The sequence below is a fragment of the Rhinatrema bivittatum genome, chromosome 1 (genome assembly GCF_901001135.1).
Source record: "Rhinatrema bivittatum chromosome 1, aRhiBiv1.1, whole genome shotgun sequence".
Taxonomy (NCBI): domain Eukaryota; kingdom Metazoa; phylum Chordata; class Amphibia; order Gymnophiona; family Rhinatrematidae; genus Rhinatrema; species Rhinatrema bivittatum.
In genome coordinates, this window is record NC_042615.1 from 224472554 (window position 1) to 224495525 (window position 22972).

A 22972-nucleotide genomic window follows, 5' to 3' on the forward strand; every position below is an offset into this window, starting at 1 on the left:
GCGCACTGCCCTCGTCTCCAGGCGATTGATAGACCAGGATGCTTCCGCTGCTGACTAAAGACCCTGGGCCAACCATCTCAGGCACACTGCCGCCCAATCCTTGAGGCTGGCATTTATGGTCACCACCACCCAGTCAGGGGCCTCCAGGTCCACTTCGGTTTTTTCCAGGTTGGCCCTCGACAGCCATCACGATAGACTGGACCTGGATTCTCGTAGAAGAGGTTCCGGAAGACGATACTCCTCTGACAACGGATTCCACCTGGACAAAAGTGCCTTCTGCAATGGATGCATGTGAGCAAAGGGCCACAGAACCAAATCCAAAGGTCGCGGCCATGGAGCCCGGCACTTGCAAGTAATCCCACACCTTCGGCACTGACAAGCTCAGACGCGTTACCTGCGCCTGTACCTTTGACAATCTGTCTGGTGCCAGAAACACTCTGCCCTTCTGGGTATCGAAAAAGGCTCCTAGATACTCCAATGACTGAGATGGAACCAGGTGACTTTGCTACATTGATCACCCAACCCAGAAACCTCAATATATCCATCACTCTGTGCACAGACCGTCCACACACTTCCTCTGTCTTTGCCCGAAGCAGCCAATCATCCAGATATGGATGGACCAGGATTCCCTCTCGCCTCAAGACTGCCACCACCACCCACCATCACCTTCATGAAGGTGCAGGGAGCGATAGCCAACCTGAAAGGAAGGGCTCAAAACTTATAGAAACATAGAAACATAGAAATGACGGCAGAAGAAGACCAAACGGCCCATCCAGTCTGCCCAGCAAGCTTCACACATTTTCTCTCTCATACTTATCTATTTCTCTTAGCTCTTGGTTCTATTTCCCTTCCTCCCCCACCATTAATGTAGAGAGCAGTGATGGAGCTGCATCTAAGTGAAATATCTAGCTTGATTTGTTAGGGGTAGTAGGGGTAGTAACCGCCGCAATAAGCAAGCTACACCCATGCTCATTTGTTTTTTCCCAGACTATGTTATACAGCCCTTATTGGTTGTTTTTCTTCTCCCCTGCCGTTGAAGCAGAGAGCTATGCTGGATATGCATCAAAAGTGAAGTATCAGGCACATTTGGTTTGGGGTAGTAACCGCCGTAACAAGCCAGCTACTCCCCGCTTTGTGAGTGCAAATCCTTTTTTCTTCTCCCCTGCCGTTGAAGCTATGCTGGATATGCGTGAAGTATCAGTTTTTCTTCTCCCCTGCCGTTGAAGCAGAGAGCTATGCTGGATATGCATCGAAAGTGAAGTATCAGGCACATTTGGTTTGGGGTAGTAACCGCCGTAACAAGCCAGCTACTCCCCGCTTTGTGAGTGCGAACCCTTTTTTTTTTCTTCTCCCCTGCCGTTGAAGCGGAGAGCTCTGCTGGATATGCCTTGAAAGTGAAGTATCAGGCTGAAAGTGTTGCCCCAGCACCATGAACCACAGGAACTGCTGATGATCTTTTTGAATGGGAATATGAAGATACGCCTCAGTCAGATCCAAGGACACCAGGAACTCTCCTCTGCAGACCGCTATCATCACCGTACACAACTTCTCCATGTGAAATCGTGGAATACATAAGGCCATGTTTACCTTTTGCAAGTCCAGAATGGGTCGAAAATTATCTTCTTTCTTGGGAGCAACAAAATAAATACCTCCCCTGACCTTGCTCATCTGAAGGGAAGGGAACTATTGCGTCCAATCTTAGCAAGCTCTGCAGGGTCCCCTCCACTGCACCTTGCTTGTTTCACAATGAGCAGTGGGACTCCAGAAAGGCCTCCTTGACTGGGCGTGAAAATTCTAACAAGTAGCCGTATCTTGCTACTTCCAGGACCCACTGATCTGAGGTGATCTTGGCCCACTTCCTGTAAAAGCAGGACAACCTGCCCCTTACTGCTTCCATCGAGGAGTGGGCGAGCCTGGATTCATTGGGAAGACTTTCCTGCTCCGGCCTCGTCTCTGGAAGACCTGCGGGAAACCCCAAAAAGACTGCTGGCAGCTCAACAGCTGCTTTGGTCCCAAATCAGAGGCCCCTTTGCCGGGACAAAATCTCTGCGAATCCCGAAACCGGGACCTAGAAGGAAAGACCTCCTTATTGCTCTTCCTATTTTCTGGTAAACAGTTCCCTTTGGATTCCTCCAAAGATGTCTCAGTTGATCCAGATCCTCAAAGAGAAGCCTTCCTTTAAAAGGCAAATTACACAGCTGAGACTTGGACCACAAGTCTGCTGAACAACTGCGTAACCACAAAAGCCTGTGTGCTGCCACTGCCATAACCATGCTCCTGGTAGACATGCGCACCAAATCATACAGCGCATCTGCCACATAGGACACTCCCGTCTCCAAGCAGGCGGAATGCCCAGGACTGAGCAGCCCTGTGGAAGCCTGCTCTTGTGCCTTCTGAACCCAGCACAAACAGGCATGCTGCATCAGGCTGCCACACACTGCTGCTCGTAGACTCAAGCAGACACCTCAAACATGCACTTCAGCTGAATCTCCAAGCTTGCAGCAATGAACATCCTTCCATGCGGCTGAACCCACTACAGAGATTGTAATCTTCTTAGTCACTGCTGAAACCGCCGCATCCACCTTAGGAATCTTTAGGCAATCCAGGTTTTCCTCCAAAGGACAGCATTTTGCCATAGCTCTACCGACTTTCAAGTCTGCTTCCAGAAACTCCCACCCGGCTGATTAGTTTCTGAATCTTCTTAGGCAACTGTAAGGCACTGGGAGGACCACGCATCCAATCCAGAACTGGATTCACACTCTCACTGTTGGACTCTTCCTGAGTCAACTTAACTCCCAACTCCTCCAAGACCTGAGGGATGAGAGAGCGGAGCTTTTTAAATAGGCAGACCACCCTACGATCATCCCCTTCTGCCATGGAGCCCTCGTCTGGATCAGAATCATTCTTGCCCGTCTGGATTGGGATTCTGACCCCCATCCAAGTCCACATCCGGGTCTGTTCCCTGAGCAGATGCAGGCAGAATCATCCTGCATCTGCTCAGGATCACCCAGATCCCTGGGTTCGCCCCCAGCACCCGCATGCCGCAACACCAGGCGCTTAAGTAGATCTCCCAAACTTCCCGCCGTCAGCCTTGGCCTCTTGGACAGGGCACTTGTCAGTCTCTCTCTGGACCTCTTCTCTCCTGCACCCTTCCGTGCCAGGAAGGCTCTGTGTAACAGCAGGACAAACTCTGGAGAAAATACCTCTGGTTCCTTGGTCCCAGGCAAGAGAAGACTGTCATCTGAGCCTGCACCCCCATGCCGGATCCTCCTCAGTTCCCTGCACCACAAGAGGGTGTGGGGGGGGAAGCTCTAGGTTTCCAGTGGGGTGAAGACCCTACTATGCAATCCTCCACTGGAGCGACAAGCTCTGCAGGCCCCCCTCCGGAGGTCACAGGCATGGCCCCCTGCCGATCAGGAGGCCCTTCTCTCCTTGGAGCCACCCACAGAAGATCCCTCCACTCCTGATGCATAGCCTGTGCAGAGAGAGCGAGAATTAAGGCAAGCCAACCAGAGCCCGCAGGCCCTGCAAGCCGCCATGCATGGTTTAGGTGCCATCCGCCATGCAGCCAGAGTGCAGCTACACTGAAGTAGGCCACACCATGTGGTTGCTGCACTGATCCGGGCTGAGCCGTGCGCGGCAGGTTGCAGCCGCCGAAGCGATGTGTGTCCCATCCTGAGCGCACAAACAAGTTTCCTCAGCCAGGGAAAAAGGAACCAGCAGCAGACTCCTTCAGCTCTCCCCTCCTGTGGGGCCTAGCAGCTCCTGCTGACCGAGCAGCCCAGACAGTGGCCTTAGACTGAATCTCCCAGTCTAAGAAAACAGACACTTCTAAAAAAATTTTTTTTTTCCCCAACTTAATTAAAAACAAAAAGGGTACTTCCCTCAACAGCGGCTGGCAGGAGACATCGGAAGGAAAAGTCCCCTAATTATCAAACCCTCCGGAAGCAATGGGCTACAACAGGCAGGAGTTTCCAAACCCCAGATGCCTGGCTCAACCCGATGGATGGCCCACAAAGTAACCTAGCACCTTGGGGAGCTACACCAACTTCTCTTCACTATCTCCAAAACATTCAGTCATAACAGCAGGTTTGCACCTCTGCCATCTGCTGGAGACAGAGAAATACTGAGGGACTGCAGGGTAGCACTCTTGGTTATGTAGCAGTGCTTCAAAGGTTAGTTCTCTGCCTCCATCTGCTGGCAGGAATGCAAAACCCACTTGTCTGGACTGATCTGGGTATGACTAAGAAACCTGGAATGCCCTTCTCAGTGAAGGTAGCAAAGAAAAAAAAATTGTACCGGAATTCAAGACGACATGGTATAAAAACACAAAAAATCCCTAAGATGATAAAGCACTGACTCTGACAGTTTGGGAAACTGATAATTATAAAAGTGTCTTGTATGGCCAGTAGTTACTACCATAAGCTTGCTGGACAGACTAGATGCACCATTTGGTCCTTTTCTGCCATCATTTCTATGTTTCACTGGGTAATGTGCACAGAAAACAGAAGGCCTGGGGGTAACCTACACCAAGCTGCAATTAGAACCCCCAAAAAAATCTTGCTGGGCAGACTCAATGGGCCATGTGTGTTTTTCTGCCATCATTTAGTATATTACTGTGTGGTAAGAACTATGTTAGCGATCCCTTCCTGTGGTCAATGATTACCCTATGTTAGAAAGTGTTGCACAAATATTCTTTATTGCTTGTTACCTGGATGCAAATTTGAGTGAAAGGACTGGAATTAGTGCAAGATAAGTGATTCTGTTAACACAAACTTTTATATGGTGTTGCGCTTATGCATTATGAGTTGTCACACATACCTATTAGCTTGTTATAAAACATCAATGAATGTTTACAGGTACTTCAGCAATTAGTGGAAGTCTCACAAGTCTTATTCATTTGCATTTCTATAGTGTTACAAACCCAATGTCTCAAATGATCAACTACACAGATTCCCAACTAGAACATAAATTAAATGTTACTGAACCCCGTGTATCATGCTCAAATTTCACTGCAATATGTACATATACAAAATCCTCTTAAATTGTATAAAGTGAAAGGTAGTGATTTCATGCACTCTTATGGCAGGAACCATCCAGGTTATCCCATCCTTTGAATTTAATCATTAACACACCAACTTTCCACCTCTTTTTTTTATGTTATGTCCAATGCTGTGAAATTTATAAAATATTATGGTGCACTTGTGACGTGTTTAATTTCTTCAATTTTAAATATGCCGTACTCGGCTTTCTTATATATACATCCAGACCGCCCCAACCATTACTTAGCTGCGATTAAATGGCATCTTTCTCCAATTCTTCGTTGAAACCAACTTGCGCAAGTTTCGAACAGAATCCTTCTTCAGGAGTTGGAATATCTTTATCACTCGTTGTTCAAGTTTGACTAACCAAACTTTCTCTTATTTTCTAATTCCAATTCTTGTGACTTTTTATTCAGGAGTAATGCGATGGTTAGTCAGACCGCCATTTAAAACGCAGCTTTAATTGCAGCTAAATAATGGTTGGGGCGGTCTGGATGTATATATAAGACAGCAGAGTATGGCATATTTAAAATTGAAGAACTTGAACACGTCACAAGTGCACCACAATATTTTATAAATTTCACAGCATTGGACATAACATAAAAAAAAGAGGTGGAAGGTTGGTGTGTTAATGATTAAATTCAAAGGATGGGATAACCTGGATGGTTCCTGCCGTAAGAGTGCATGAAACCACTACCTTTCACTTTATACAATTTAAAAGGATTTTGTATATGTACATATTGCAGTGAAATTTATGGGGTGTTCAGTAATATTTCTATAGTGTTAGTCATCCACATAGTCATCTAATTTCTCTTAATAGTTTAAAAGTTCAGAAACAAGTACACTACCACTTTTGGGGTGAAAGTCTAATAATGAATTCTGGTGCCTGATCTATTAGAGCTGAAAAAGAAGAAAGTAAAGATCAAAAAATAGTTTTACCACCTAGAGTGTATGAGAGAGGAGTTGAACTTGTGTCCCAGAACCTTTTATGACCCAAATTTCAATGCTAACACCCAGGTCGGCACTCTTTTAGTGTCAAGTGCCCTTCAAAACAGCAACATTGCTTGTAGTGATGAAGCAGTTTGAGAATGGGAGATGACCCTCTAAAATGAATTGGCCACAGTCATCCTCAAACACTCTCTCCATCCTAGCACACCATTCTCTTCCAAATGTCATCATGAGCAGTTTGAAAAATCACAGGCAGATAGCATATCCTGAGACTTAAAACAGCCGGCCCACACATTTTGAAACTGCTCAGTACTGGAAAATGGGTGAGAATAGTGTGCCAGTGGAGGGAACTTCTAGTGCCACAAGATGTCGACTCCTACTTTAATCATCTAGCCCATCCTGCAGAGAATGTTTTCCCTAATGGTTTCAGCCAGCCAATCAGGAGACATGCTAGTTAAATCATCAGTCCAACTGGCTGAATACCTTCTGCTGTTGAAAGAGATATTACAGTAATTCCTCTTATAAATAGGGCCAGTTCAATACTTTCATCATAAATGATAATCTAAGGAAGAGGCTTTTAGACCAAACTGTAAGCCTTTCTTAACATCAATTTGAAATAAAAATATAGAGCAAATATTTTTTGGCTAGTTCAAGATCATTTGAATAGATAAAGAAAAAGAAGAATTAAGGTTTGCTAATTTAAAATGGTCTCCTGTGGTTACATACATGTAATAGTCTGGATTCAAAGCGCTCCATTTAGCATTAACTTTTGATGCTGGAAAACAGTCACCCTCCAGATACAATTACTTTTCATTCAAAAATTCATTAGGGCTTTCTGTACATAGACCCAGAGGATACATGTGTCAGACACCAGCATTTGCATATCAATAATATAGGTATGATAATCTGTATATTAAATACTCAGTTACATTAGAGAGGCTATGTCTAGATTAAAATTGTTAACCCACATATCACTGTAAAATGTGAACAAAGACGTAACTCCAGCAATCAACAAAATGGACCAGGTTTTGACTATAATAGGCTATAGTAAATTTCTCTCTCTGTTATTTTTTTGGTAGTAGATGTCATGGGGCGCTTTGCACCCTTGGGTGCTCCCAGCCACTGCTGGCCCCCAATGCTAACCTGCTGCTTTTCCGGTCGTTCTTTGTCTGGCTCAGCTGCGACTTTGTCTGTCCACTCCACGGCTGCGCTGGTGCAGGCTCCCTGCATGCTGCCCTCTGAGCCAAGCACACGGCTAATTATAATATCGATTGCTGGGCTCGCCCCACACTCCTATGCGGTAGCACATGGGTAATTATAGTATTATCATTAATCAAGATAATATTCTTAATACAAAATGTATAATTATAATATCAATATTATAATTATTTGCTGGGGCCTCTCTGACCTCAGTGGAATGTATAACCCATCAAAAATGTTGGGATTTCCAACAATTTTCCAATGGGATCAGACCCCAAAATAATTAGGCACAAGAGGCCAAGTTGGAATTACAATTTGTATCAGAGTAAATTTCTCCATTTTTTCAATATGTTTTAGACATGTCTTCTTAGGCAACACATTGTGCATTTTTTATTGCATGTATAGAACTCATTCAATTGGTACATCAAACCCAGGAAGCTGAGTGCCAATATTCTCAGCAATGGACATGCTGAAAAGTACCAGCAAAGAAAATAAATAAATAAATAAATAAATTTAAGCAAGAGTGATCATTCTGGGTGATGCTCATGAACTAGTGAGAACATTTTACAAAAATGAAGAACTTTATCTGCATGTCAATGCATTTAATTTAAACTTTCCTAGTGTGAATAGAAATGTACAACTTAATCAAGTAACTAGAATGGCATATTCTGAGATTTCTTACCTTTCTTTGCTTGTGTCTTGCTCGCTTTGCTGCTCGAGAGCTGCTTACTGGTTTGGCCTCAGAGCTATTTATAAACTGTAGTAGGTCTTCCACTTTTCGATGGTCGACTACTTCTTCCCTTTCAGAGATCTGGTCTGGTTTCTTAGGTTGTTCTTCTTTCCTTTTTGTTAGCCGTAAACGAAGTTTCTCCCTCATTTCTGCATAATTTCTACTGGTTGGTGCAGCTGGTGGCTAACAAGAGTGGAAAATGGAATTCAGTGATCTAAGGCTGAGCAATCCAATAAGTTATTTCAAATATTAAATTTTGATTTAATGTTTTCAACAAGACACGATAAATATACAAAATTTTATAGCAGGGTGTGTTGCAGAAGTGATATGTCGGCACTACCAGTGTCAACCACTTCTGATTGGATCATCAGCTGGAGAGATAGCCAGCTTTCCAAATTGGACTATTCATGTGTACCACAACACTAAAATGAAGAGATAGTTTGAATGTATATTCAACCAGCCCCCTCCACCCATATGCTTTAGAGTTCAAAGCATCATAAAATGTACATGCAGATCGGTTTCTTTTTTTTTTTGGGGGGGGGGGGGGGGGGAGAGGGTTGCTACTGTGGTTTATGACCAAGCAGTTCTGGATACCAGGACTTCATAGCTGAGAATGAACAATGCTGTTATTAGCCAACTGCAATTAAGTCAACTGAGGCATAGGCAGCTAAAGTGACTTGTCCAAGGTCACAAGGTATCAGCATTAGAGAAGATGTGAACTCCATGATTACTTCTCAGAGTTCAATGCTACAAGCAGCACTACCTTAATTTGCTAAAGTAATGATAAAGTAGAGTTGCTTACCTGTAACAGGTGTTTTCCCAAGACAGCAGGATGTAGTCCTCACATGTGGGTGACATCATCAGACGGAGCCCTATCATGGAACATTTTTGTCAAAGTTTCTAGAACTTTGACTGGCACACTGAGCATGCCCAGCATGCCTTAATCCCTGTGGCCTTCAGTCTCATTTGTAGCAAAAGGTGTGAGCGAAAAAATAAAATAAAAACGGTTTCGAACCCAACTCCGCGGGGTGGTGGGTGGGTTTCGTGAGGACTACATCCTGCTGTCCTGGGAGAACACCTGTTACAGGTAAGCAACTCTGCTTTCTCCCAGGACAAGCTGGATAATAGTCCTCACATGTGGGTGATTAGCAAGCTACAGGCTGACTCATATTTGTTTGGAATAACAGCGTACAACTTGTGCAACAGGCACAACAACTGGTGTACTGTTGCTGAAAATGAGGCAGCCTGAAAATCACAGCAGGTGGATGTGGAAGGAGTTGGGATTATACTGGAAATAAGTTCTTCAAGACAGATTGGCCATAGGCAGAGTCTTGAAGTCCTTCCTTGTCCAGGCAGTAATGTGCTGCAAAGGTGTGGAGAAAGCTCCATGTTGCAGCTTTACAGATCTCAGCAATCAGTACTGAACGATAATGTGCTACTGTTGTTGCCATGGCTCTTACTGAGTGTGCCTTCACTCATCCCTGAAGAGGAAGGTCTGCTTTCTCATAGCAGAATTCGATACAGTCTGCTAGGCAGTTGGAGAGAGTTTATTTGCCCCCTGCAACTCCCAGTTTGTTTTTATCGAAAGAAACAGAGTTGGGTGGATTTCCTATGGACTGCGGTGCGGTCTAGGTAAAATTCAAGTGCATGTTTACAGTCCAAGGTGTGTAAAACTTGACCTGGTGAGAGTGAGGTCTTGGGAAAAAGGTGGGCAAGACTATAGATTGGGAAGGAATTTAGGGTGAGTATGGAGGACCACTCGGTCATGGAGGAACCTTGTGAAGGGTGAGTATGTGACAAGTGCTTGTAACTCACTGACCCTTTGAGCAGATGTAATGGCTACTAGGAAAAGAACGTTCCTTGTAAGAAATTTAACATCACAGGAGGGCAAAAGCTCAAACGGGGAACGAATGAGCCTTGTAAGTACTCCGTTTAGGTCCCATTCAGTACCTGGTGGTGGTAGAGGGGGCTTACTTGTAGAAGGCCCCTCATAAACCGACTCACAAGGGGTTGCGCTGTTATTGGGGCATTCCCTACTCCCTTGTGGTACGCTGAGATGGCACGGAGGTGTACCCGTACCGAGGAAGTTTGGAGACCAGCGTATGAAAGGTGCCAGAGATAGTCTAATAGAGATGGAGTGGGGCAGGAAAAAGGGTGCATACCTTTTTGGGTGCACCACGTGGTAAATCTATTCCACTTAGAAAGATAAGATTTTCATGTGGAAGGGTTTTTGTGAAACTACAAGCACTTAAGAGAACCTAGTTGAAAGGCTGAGCGGTTGAAGGATCAGGCTTTCAACATCCAGGCTGTGAGGGATTGGGTCTGAAGGTTAGGGTGGCGTAACATGCCTTGGTTCTGAGTTATGAGATTGGGCGCTGTGCCCAGGCGAATGGGTTCTCGGATGGAGAGGTCAAGAAGCATGGGAAACCATACTTTGTCGAGGCCAGTACGGGGCTATGAGTATCATTGATCATTTGTCATGTTGTAGCTTCATGAGAGTTTTGGTTATCCGTGGTATCGGAGGATACGCGTATAGGAGGCTTGTGTTCCAGGGGCAAGCAAAGGCGTCCATGGCTAATGTATCTTGTTGCCTGTGCAGGGAGCAGAATGTCTACTTTGTGATTTAGTTTGGATGCAAAGAGGTCGATGGTTGGTTGACCCCAGCGTTGGAAGATTTTGCTTGCTACCACGGGATCCAGAGACCACTCGTGATCTGCTACTACATTCTGTATGCCTGCCAGATAAGTGGCCTAGAGATGCATGGAGTGTGCAAGGGCCCAGGCCCAGATCTGCACAGCTTTTTGGCAGAGGAGGTAAGAGTCTGTGTTTCCCTGTTTGTTCAAGTACCACTTTGCAACTGTGTTGTCTGTCTGTATGAGAACAGTCTTGTGTGAAAGTCAGTCCTGAAACGTATATAGAGCATAACGTATGGCTCGAAGCTCTAGGAAGCTGATCTGAAACTTTGCTTCGAGTTGTGTCCAAGTCCCTTGAGTTTGAAGGTTGTTCACATGAGCTCCCCAACCCAAGTTGGATGCATCCATGGTTAGGGTCACTTGAGGAACTAGTTGCTGGAAGTGTAGACCTATCTGCAAGTTGGCTTTGTTTGTCCACCAGAGAAGTGAGAGACGCAGCTGGTTGGTTACGTAGATCTGGGATGAAAGAGGTTAAGTGGCTTGGAGCCACTGAGATTTCAAAGTCCATGGAGTTATTCTCATGGCTAGCCTGGCCATAGGAGTGACGTGGACTGTGGAAGCCATGTGGTCCGGCAACGTGAGGAATTGATGAGCTGAGGCTGTTTTGTATGTGCGCAGAGATGTAGCCAGTTTGGAGAGAATGTCTGCTCGGTCGTTGGGCAGGAAGGCCTTTGCGACTGTGGTGTCCAAATCTGCTCCGATGAAGGTAAGGAGGTGAGATGGATTCAGGTGGGATTTCTGGTAATTGATCAGAAATCCTAGCGAGTATAGAAGATTCGTAGTGAGTTTTAGAGAGTTGAGAGCTTCTTGCTTGGATCGACTCTATTAGCCAGTCATCCAGATAAGGAAATACGTGTACGGTGTTTCTGCGTAGATATGCGGCAGCCACTGCTAGGCACTTTGTAAACACTCGAGGTGCTGAGGCCAGACCGAATGGTAGAACTCGGTACTGAAAATGCTTGTGACCCACTATGAAGTGTAGGTATTTGCGGTGTTGTGGGAATATGGTGATAAGTGCGTAGGCATCCTGAAGGTCCAGAGAACAGAGCAACTCTCCGTTTTGTAAGTAGGGGAAGCATGGTGCCGAGAGACACTATCCTGAATTTTTCTTTTTGAAGAAATTTGTTGAGATTGCGGAGGTCTAGGATGGGGCGGAGACCGCCTGATTTTTTATGGAATCAGAAAATAATATGAGTAGAACCCTCTGCGTGAGGGGGACGGTTTCCACGGCCCTGGTTCGCAGAAGAGTGAAAAGTTCTGACTCTAGAAGTAATTTGTGGTCTTTTCGGGTCCACAGTGGATTGGGTGGGGAATCCAGGGGTACTGTGAGGAAATTTAGATGGTAACCCTGGGCTATGATGGAAATTACCCACTGATCTTTTATGAGGCACCAGTTCTTTTGGAAGTGGCACAATTGGCCTCCTACGGGTATTTCTGGGTTTGGGTTCATGGATGAGTGGCCACTGTTCTCTGGAAACGCATCAAAATCCGGAGGCTGGACCAGCTTGCGGGGGTGTGGGTGCTTTGGGCTGGCATGTATGTCCCCTTTGAGGGGCTCTGGCTAGTCTCGCTCTAGACGCTGGAGGTTAGTATTTGCGTGAGCGGTAGAATGGTCTTCTGGGGTCCCTTCTCATGCTTTTACGGGATGAGGAGAGAGCATCTGTTGTGACTGTGGACAATTGACGCAGGGTCTCATGGTGGTCTTTCAACTGAGTCACTTCATCTTGTATCTTATCACCAAAGAGATTGTCTCCAGTGCAAGGGAGATCAGCAAGTTTGTCTTGGACCTCAGGTCTCAAGTCAGAAGCCTTTAGCCAGGCCCATCTTCTGGCACTGATTCCTGTTGCTGACAAATGGGAAGCAGTCTCGAAGGAGTCATATGCCATTCTTACTTCATGCTTTCCTGCCTCAAGGCCCTTGTGGATAATGGCAGTCAGGCTTTCTTGTTCTTGTTGAGGCAATGAGTCTGCAAAATCTTGGACCTGTTTCCAAAGGTTTCTTTGGTACTGGGTCATATATAGCTGGTAGGCGGCTATATGGGCACCAACATGGAGTCTTGGAAAATTTTCTGACCCAGTCCATCTAAGAATTTCTGGTCCTTACCAGGAGGAGCTGAGGAATGCAGATGTAATCGTTTTGCCTTTTTCTGTGCAGATTCCACCACCACAGATTGATGAGGTAGCTGTGGTTTTTGAAAGCATGGGGCTTGTTGAACTAAATATGTTGCATCTGTTTTCATATTTACTAGAGGAACAGTGCCACGATGCTCCCCATAGGCGGTGTAGGAGATCCAATAGGACTTCATGTACTGGAATGGCCATAATTTCCTTGGGGGCATCAACAAATTGTAGAACCTCCAAGGTCTTGTGACGCGTGTCCTCCTCCATCACTAGATTGAAGGGGATGGTCTCAGACATTTCCTTGATAAAGTTGGCAAAGGAAAGTTCCTCAGGAGAAGAGCGTCGTCTTTCCTCTGGAGGAGAAGGCTCTGAGAGTAAATCCTCTGATGTAGAAGTATCTGTATCCACATCCTCCCATGGGTCATAGGGAGTCTCATGTCGAGATCTGGAAGGAGGGAGAATGTCCAAAACTCCAGGTCGTGTGGGCATTGATGGAATCGATGGCATTGCGGGGAACGGTGGACATTTAGGTCCCGAGAGCCCCGATGGACCAGGAAGCGGCTCCGGCGTTGATGGACCTGGAGTCAGACTGGAAGTAGTGTCGTCATCCTACAAGGAGCCCGGAATGGGTATCGGGAGCTGCGGAGGTCTTGATGGCCGACTTGGTGCTGATGGAACGGGCTGAGTCGGAAAAGCACCAATGAGGGTGTCAAGTCGATCCAGTAGCAGTGCAAACATCGATGGTTCCGGGGTCGGTGCCGGTATGGGGGCCAGCATCACTGGCGGTTGTAGATTCCGGAAGGCATACAGGACTGCCTGGCGGACAAGGATGTCCAGTTCCTCCCTGAAAGCTAGTGTGGATAGCGCAACTACAGGGGGAGGCAGGCTAGGCATTACTGGCTCTTCCATAGGAGTTTGTGGAGGCACAGTAACTGGCACCGATGTTGGTGGGGAACACCTCGGGTGCAGAGGAAGATGGCCATCGAGCCTCTGAAGGCAGCTCAATGGCCATCGATGCCGCTGCGATGTTGGTGCCGGCACCGGGAGTGGAATCGCTTCGGTGCCGGTGGCGATGTTTTCCCTCGGTGCTCGGACCGGTCTTTCCCTGGCACTGAGGATGATGCTACCGATGCCCTGGATGGCATTGGTGACGGATAGTCACCGACTCCCTGTCGTTCTTGGTGAGACTTATTGGTGGAAGGACCCTTACTCGCTGGTGATGACTGTGCAGAAGTCGATGGAGTTAATCTTGATTTGAAGAGAGTCTCCATCTTATCCAGGCGGGCACGTCTGCCTTTTGGAGTTCATTTGGGCACATTCGGGACACAGACTGACATCGTGCGACGAGCCCAAGCACAGAACACACACAGTGTGAGGGTCCGTGATGGACACTGTTCGCGGACAGTCTGGGCACTTTCTAAACCCGGTCGCCATGATAAAAAGGGCACGGAACAGTCGGTGGCCTGCGGGAACAGAGTGGTAAGGTGGCAGGAACCGACCGGAGACACGGGAAAGTATTCACCGAGTGTCTGAGGAACATGGAGTGTGATGGGAGAAACCTGTTAGGGAACTTTTAAGAAGTAAAACTTCAAGTTTTTCCGTGAGGAAAAAAGGTGAGAAATTTCACAGAGCTCCTAACCTGCGAGATAAACTGCAGCGCGGAAAAAAGAGACTGAAGGGAGACCCCTGTGGTCACAGGGATTATGGCATGCTGGGTATGCTCAGTGTGCCAGTCAAAGGGGCCAATGCAATACAGTGCGCTCACATGAGTTTATCAGCATCCGTTTTTATTACTGGCAGATGGCCGGTTATGGAAACCATTGCCTAGTTTATCGGCATCTGTCTTCATAACTGGTAGCCGCCGCAGGGTCGCGTTAGCAAGGAGGCGTTAAGGCCGCACAAGCAACCCTAGCGCCTCCTTGATAGTGCGACCCACTAATTTGCCTATTGCATGGCGCCCCCCTTGTGGGCGCCATGCGTGCGTTAAGAAAGCGGGCACCGAAAGTCAGCGCCCGCTTTCCGCAAAAATTATTGCATCGGCCCCAAAGTTCTAGAAACTTTGACAAAAGTGTTCCGTGATAGGCTCTGTCTGACGACGTCACCCACATGTGAGGACTACCATCCTGCTTGTCCTGGGAGAAAAAGGCAAATATAAATAGTATAATGAGGTAATGGGGAATGAGCAAGGTTGGACTTAAGATTTTAGCACCCACAGATGGGACAAGAGATCAGAAGCACACAGCCCTAAAAGCAGGATCCTTGGCCCACATATCTGGACTTGAGGCAGTTGCCTATGTTTAAATTTGAGTCTGGGAATGAGATAAAAATGGCAAAGACCAAGGTAGAGTTGGGAAAAGCTTAAGTTCAGAGAGGGAGCCAGCCCTGTCCCCCTTTCTAAAGATGGGGAGGAGGGAAGTGGCAAAGTTAAAGCACTCCCAATGTTTCCAAAACTCACAAACTGAGATGAGAAAACGGACATAAAGAAATCCATAGGAATAGATGTAATTATCAGACTTATTGGATACTATGCAATATAGACTAGTTTGAGCCCCGTTTCCCACAAATCTGTAACTTCTGTTGTATAATTTGCCCTTTCCCACAGAACCATGGGAAACCAACCCCAGAGCTAGGGATGTTTGCCCTAACACACACTTTTTTTAAATCAAATCCCTCTTCCCCCTGGAGCCAGGTCACCACTTTTTTCACTCCAGCCCAGTTAGTTGTTGCTTTTGTTTTTATTCCTCACCCTAATTCCTCTTGCAGCCACTACTTATTTATTGATTCCTCATTTCTTCCCCTTTCACCCCAATGAGCTGGGTATTCACATTTAGTTATTTCATCAATTATGGATGCTATCCCTGAGCAATCTATAAGCATGATATTCTTTACTTCCAGAGAAACGTCTGCTACTTGACAATGTTGTAGACATCATAAAATGGGAAAAATGTAATGCATATATACCTCTAATAGAAAATTGCACTCCTCTTAATAATCAACGAATCCAATATTTTTTCAAACAAAACGTTGATTAATAAACTTTTATCTAAATTCAACTCGTTTATAGTTTGCCCCTGAAAACTGTGTGAGCATTTACTATCAGTCAAGCCATCCGCAAGCACTGGGATACCTTGCGAGCCATCCATCCCATATTTAAAGATCCAGTACGGATTGCTTATAGTAGGGGGGCAAACAGAGATCATGTCGTCCATGCAAGTGACAAGATAGAGGTGAATTCCCCACCTATGAAGCAATGCACTGGATGCGGCCTATGTTCCTTGAAATCACAATTGACAGTGATCAAGCTACCAATGGGTAAACAGATTTCATTACCCAAGGAAGTTACATGCCAAGCAAGCTTTGCTGTTTATGCAATTTTTTTGTCCATGTAATATGATTTATGTTGGGTTGACTAAACTTTTGATTAGAACTAGATTAATGGAACATAAGAGTTGCTTAAAAACAGGTAAAGTTGAGGCTCCCCTGGTTGCACATTTCCAAGAGTTTAATCACTGTTTTGATGACATAAAATGGACAATTTTGGAATTAATACCAATTCACTGGCGGGGGGGGGTGACCGAGTCAAACAATTAAAACAACGTAAGCAACGCAGGATCTTTCAGCTGCAGTCAGTTTCCCCTAAAGGATTAAATTGAGAAACAGAGTGGGCTCTCCTTATGTGAAATCATGTCTTGATTTACAAATCCTGTGAGTTCTTTCATTAGCCAGTCACGAATAGAGTAATGAGCATGCGTATAAAAGGACATTCAGTAATCCTTTAGGTTTGAAAGACGCCCAGAGCCGCGATCGAGTGACAGGACAGCCACAGGAGGGAAAGCTAGAGATGAATTTCAAATGAAGACATTTTCCCTGTAATGCGTGGTAGTGACAAGATTTCTTTTTTAGGATTATCTGCAAAGAAGAAAAAATCCCCATACAGAATTAGTAATACCAGAGGTGTTCCTGATGAAGCGGGCAGCGAAACATGATCATGTCGAACTAAATCTCTGGACTGGGTAACTGAGTATTCGCCTGTCAAGGGAAATACTTTGAACAACATTGAACAAAAATGGCTTTAGTTATCAAAAAAACAAGAAAAACATTTCAATATTATGTGTGGATATTTTGGACCAAAGATTAAAAATGACCCAATGCGGTAAAAAAGTTGAGTAAAATCACTCGTTACCTGCAGGGTGTTATTAAGGTCCTTTAAATAAGGAAAAAGAAAATGGAAATGAAAAATGTAAAATAGTAAATGCTCAAACAATTTTCGGGGGCAAACTATAAACGAGTTGAATTTAGATTAAAGTTTATTAATCTACGTTTTGTTTGGAAAAAATGCATATATATACACCTGCCATCATTTTGGATAGCAATTTGCAAGCTGAGAAGTCACAAGACAGCAAGTCTGCTTACCTGTAAACAGGGTTCTCTCACAGACAGCAGGATGAATCAGCCATAATGCATGGGAGAAGTCAGCCGATGGCAATGATATGGACCCAGCTCTTAGAGATCAGTCAAAGTCTTTCGATTTGGGCTGCTTTGTAATATTTATTATAAGGCCGATGCAATAAATATGCGCAGAAAGCGGGCGCTGAACAGTCAGCACCTGCTTTCTTTAACGCGCCATGCAATATTTTAATTAGGGGGTCACATTAGTAAGGAGGCGCTAGGATTGCTTGCGTGTCCCTAGCGCCTCCTTGCTAACGAGAACCTCGATTGGTGTCGGCGGTCCACCAGTTAGGAAAATAGACGCAGAGTTTATTGGCATTGGTTTTCCTAAACACCGTACAGGCAGGCGTTAATTGCTGAGCGCTAAATGTGCGCCCTAGACGCACATTTTTTTTTTTTGCATCTGGAGTGAATGCTAATAGCCTCAATCACATGCATTTGCATGTGATTAGAGATATTAGACTCACTCCCTGTGGGACGTGAGTTGAATAGGCGCTAATCCCCTTATTCCATTAGGGGATTCATTAGCGCCTATTCAACCCGTGTCTGACTGCAGGTTATACAGTGCGTTCGGCCGAGCGCACTGTATTGCATTGGCCCTTATGTTTTTTATCTGTATGTCCTGAAATGATTTTCTGTATGTTTATCTTTTGTAAACTGCTTGGATAAATTTGTGACAAGTGGTATATTAAGTTTAATAAATAATAAGAATGCACAGGATTTCCCGCATGCCCATGTTGCCTCATGAGCCCCTCAGTCTCTTCCAAGCTCGGATTTTAGTGAGATAATCTACTCTCCAGGGAGGAGAGTGGGTATTAAGTATGGCTGATCTACAGGGAACTTGCTTTCTCTGTTGACAAGCAGGCATAAATCAGACAATGTGTCAGGGAGGCCTCAAGCTGAGGGATGCATTGTGCAGCAACTACTAAAACAATCCAGACCCCATCAGTGCCGAGTGGACTACTGAATGAACAGGCCATTCAGAACTGCTTGTCCAAAGTTAGTCCCTCTAGGACATGCTGTTTAGAGCAGTGGTTCTTGACAGGTGATTCAGAACACACTGATGCACTGCAAAGTCCCGGGAGATGTGTCGTGGGGCCAGCGGAAAGCTTTTTCCTCATCTGTGTGGGCAGGAGTTGGCAGATTTCTCCTTTCTCGGGCATGATAGAAGGCTGCTCTTGCTTCCTTCTCTTCTTTTTTGGCCTAGTGGAAGTCTGTTCCCTCCTCCTCCACCCAGATCAGAGTAAGGCATCACCAACTCCTGCTCTTTTGTGTCCATTAGCACACCAAATTTAACTTTCCCTGCCGGGCCTAGCAGTAAGGCTGCTGATTCTCTTTTCACCCCATGAGGCCTGGAAGTGTTAGACAGTAGCAGCATGAGGGAGAAAGGTGCATGTACTAAATGTATAGATCCACTGCCAACTTCTGTTGCTGCTGTCTCCTCCTCCTCTCCCCAGTGCTTCTTGCCCTGACCTGCTGCCAATAAGAAGGGAGGGAGACTCTGTACTGGACTAAAGGTTTTTCTGTGGGCTAGGAGCCAGGAGGGGGAAATATGGGTGCTGCTAGACATGGAGGTATGGGGGACAAAGGGGAATCAGGAGTTTGCTGAGTAGGGTGTGGAGAAAGAGGCGGTCTGGGCCAGCTGCTGAGCATGGAGATGTAGCGGAGAGGAGAGGGATGGGTATTACTAGGCAGGAGACAGTGACTCAGGAGTCTCTTGGGTAGGAAGAGATGTAGAAAAGGAGATCAGGGTTGCTGGGCAGGGAGAAGAAGAGGAGAGAGGTGGTGTGAGGGCCACTGGGCAATAAGGAGTGGGAAAGAGGTGGTTGGGGGTATTTTAGGCAGGGAGAGAGCGAGAGGGAAGGGGCAGGGAGAGTTGAGCAGGGGAGAAAGGGAGCACAGGGAAAAGGATGTGAAGTGGGAGGGTGTCAAGAATGTTGAGCCGGATATAAGCATGTGAGGGGATGACAAAGTGAATGGCTGGAAGAAATAATAGATGATAGGGGTATGGAGGGGAAGTGATGGGTGCAAGAGTCATAATATGTCAGTTTGGGGAACATGCATTTCTTCTAGCTTTATATTTTGCTTATTGTAGAAGGAAATGTTTTTCTGCTTATAGTTATCCAGTTTTTCATTGCATGTACAGGCTTCCATTCCAGTTTTTGTCTCCATGTTTGTAATTTTTGGTCTTTTCTTCTGTATTTGGGGATGGTCAGTTCTGTGTGGGTGACTAAGATGAGGGATTTTAAGTGTATTTAGCGATGTGTGTCAGTCTTATCTGTAGTGTTTTCTCAACAGTATATGGACTGCTGATGCACTGCTGCTTTCTCATAAGTAGGACTATTGGTGTTGAAAGTCCTTGGAATTAGTATTGCTATAGTATGACAGGTGTGCCACACATGTGAAAAGCATTTTTTCCAAGTTTTGTATTTTTTTTTTTTACAATGTGCCTGTAGTAGAGGGCATGAATGTTACTGTTATTGAAATGATACCACAATCAGAATATCTCTTTTGTACGGTTAGCTATATGGAGAAATGCCCACCGTAACACAAGCTTTAATATTATCAAATCTGGATTATTGTAATGCACTATACATTGGACTCCCACTATCATCTTTACGCCCACTTCAGCTCATTCAGAATGCTACTGCTAGACTGATTTTCAACCTTCCTAAAAGAGAACATATCTCCCCAGTACTCCAACATTTACACTGGCTTCCCATTACTCACCGCATAAAATACAAAATCTTAACCACTATCCTCAACCTACTTTATAACCCTAATTCTATATGGCTCTGCTCTATGCTACACATATATAAACCAACAAGACAACTCCGTTCCACAGACAAATGTTTACTGGAAATTCCATCAGTCAGATCTACTAGCTTAGCCCTAACAAGAAACAGAGCTTTCTCAGTTTTTGGTCCTTCCTTGTGGAACTCTATACCAGACAGTATCCGAATGACATCTAATCGAAATGAATTCAAAAAGATGGTTAAAACCTTTCTATTTAATGAAGCATACAATCTCAGTACCACCATTTAAATGTTTACTCTGAATTATCCATATCTGCTTGATACTTGCAAAGAAAGAATTATTTTGTTTTATTGTGTCTTATGTTCAAATTGTTTTATTGTGTATGTAAATTGTAAACCGCCTAGACGGACACGTAAGTGACCCCATGTGCGGTATATAAAAAACTTTTAAATAAATAAATAAATAAATATTTAGCCCCATGATGGTCATGTGTTCAGTGCCTTGTGTATATAAGCATCATTTGTCAGGTGTGTTTCGACAGAAAAAGGTTGAGAACTACTGCCCTAATTAATAATCTATTTAGCTTCCATAAGACCAAAATAGGCCTCAATTGCCCTGACTTCTTGGAAATGAGAAAATACCAGAACAGAATCCCTGGATACACTCCTGTGAACATCATAAGAAGTTGCCTAACTGGCTCAGACTGAGAATCCATCTAGCTCAGCATCCTGTTGCCAACAGTGGCCAAACCAGGTTACAAGTACTTGGCAAGTACCCAAACATTAAGTAAATCCCATGCAATTAACGCCAGTAATAGCAGTTGCTATTAATCAAGTTAACATGATTAATAGCAGTTAACGGACTTCTCCTCCAAGAGCTTATCCAAACCTTTTTTAAACCCAGCTGCACCAACTGCCCTAACCATATCCTCTTGCAACAAATTCCAAAGCTTAATTGTGCATTGAGTGAAAAATAATTTTCTCTGAGCTGTTTTACATGTGCTACTTGCGAACTTCATGGAATGCCCCTAGTCTGTCCTATTACCTGAAAGAGTAAATAACAGATTCACATTTATCCATTCTAATTCTCTTATGATTTTATAGACCTCTATCATATCCCACCCTCAGCTGTCTCTTCTCCAAAGCTGAACAGCCCTAATCTTCAGGCAGATACAGTAAAATCGCGGGAGAGTGGGCGCCCTCTCTCACGGCGCTCGCACAGGCCACTCTCCTGTGCGCACGATACAGTATTTTAATTTATTAAAATTAGGGCTGGCGGTAAAAAGAGGCGCTAGGGACACTAGCGCGTCCCTAGCGCCTCTTTTTTGACAGGAACGGCGGCTGTCAGTGGGTTTGACAGCTGACGCTCAATTTTGCCTGTGCCTGTTCTCGAGCCCGCTGACAGCCACAGGTTCGGAAACCGGACGCCAGCAAAATTGAGCGTCCGGTTTTCGACCCGCAAGCCGCGGGCCTATTTTCAAATTTATTTTTTCTATTTTTTTTTTTTTTAAACTGGACCTCCGACTTAATATCGCCATTATATTAAGTCACAGGGTGCACAGAAAAGCAGTTTTTACTGCTTTTCTGTGCACTTTCCCACTGCCTGGAGAAATTAGCGCCTACCTTTGGGTAGGCGCTAATTTCTGAAAGTAAAATGTGCGGCTTGGCTGCACATTTTACTTTCTGTATCGTGCGGGAATACCTAATAGGGCCATCAACATGCATTTGCATGTTGCGGGCACTATTAGGTTCGGGGAGGTTGGACGCGCTAGCTTTACCCCTTATTCAGTATGCATGTTGATGGCCCTAAAGGTATTCCCGCACTATTGAATAAGGGGTAAAGCTAGCGCGTCCAAAACGCGCGTCCGAGCGCACTGTACTGTATCGGCCTGCTTGTTAGCCTTGCCTCACAGGGGAGCCGTTCCATCCCCTTTATCATTTTGGTCGCCCTTCTCTGTACCTTCTCCAGTGCAGCTATATATTTTTTGCAATGCAGTGACCAGAACTGCACAGTATTCAATGTGCAGTCTTACCATGGAACAATAGAGGCATTATGACATTTTCCATTTTATTCACCATTCCTTTCCTAACAATTCCTAATATTCTCTTTGCTTTTTGACTGCCACACAGTATTCAATGTGCAGTCTTACCATGGAACAATAGAGACATTATGACATTTTCCATTTTATTCACCATTCCTTTCCTAACAATTCCTAATATTCTCTTTGCTTTTTTGACTGCCACAGCACACCGAGCTGAAGATTTTAATGTATAATTCACTATGACGCCTAGAAGGGAATAGCTCAATTCCTTCTGTTGAAGGAGATACACTATTTCCATCTGTAGTTGAGCAAATTGGGAAGGACTGGAACTGAAGATTGATATCCACTGGGTTGGAAAAGGGCAAAAGCCATATTCCAAAAATTTCAGGACCCACCTGTCTTTGGTGATGTGGATCTAATCTGGCAGGAAGGACTGGACCCTTCCTCTCAATGCAGGAGGCAGGCCTCAATTATATAAAAAACTGGTCCTAGTCTTAGGCTGCGACCGGGATTTCAGTTGATGCCTTTCTTTTCGCCAACTTCTGGTGGACAGTTGCTGCTGCTGTAGAGTGGGAGATGCTTGACAACATCGAAAAGAGTGGAAGCGATGTCTCTGAAAGAATAAGCACTTGTAGGAAAAGTAATATTGTCTGGCTGAGGCCTATTGGTCTCCTGCCATGGCTAACAACTGTAGCATATACTGATGCTCCTTAATCACAATCACCTTCTCCTGCACCTTGTCCTTGAATAAGTTGTGCCCTGTATAGGGCATATACACCAGGCAGTCTTGTGCATCTTCACAAAGGCCACTCACTTGCAACCATGCAAGCCTTCCTGCTCCTACAGAAGCTATGTTCTGGCTGCAGTATCGAAAGCTTCATAAGCAGAGCAAATAAGATGCTTCTCACATTCTTCCATGTCTTCCACTGCTCAACAGAATTCTGCTTGTCCCAGGTCTAATGATTCCATAAAAGGTTTCAGCTTTTGCACAC

At 45.1% G+C, this 22972-nt stretch overlaps 1 protein-coding gene across 7 annotated transcripts in view; it reads right to left on the reverse strand.

Moving 5' to 3' along the window:
• Nucleotides 1-22972, reverse strand: part of FAM193A (family with sequence similarity 193 member A) — a 391927-nt gene that overhangs the window by 27009 nt on the left and 341946 nt on the right. For 5 of the 7 annotated variants that reach the window (XM_029592130.1, XM_029592139.1, XM_029592169.1 and 2 more), the window contains exons 19-20: nt 7873-8103; nt 7134-7283 (exon numbers count right to left, since the gene is read on the reverse strand). In XM_029592130.1, the coding sequence (XP_029447990.1) occupies nt 7134-7283; nt 7873-8103 (381 nt within the window). The remainder of the gene's footprint in view (nt 1-7133; nt 7284-7872; nt 8104-22972) is intronic. The other 2 variants (XM_029592147.1, XM_029592150.1) reach the window with 1 other exon arrangement.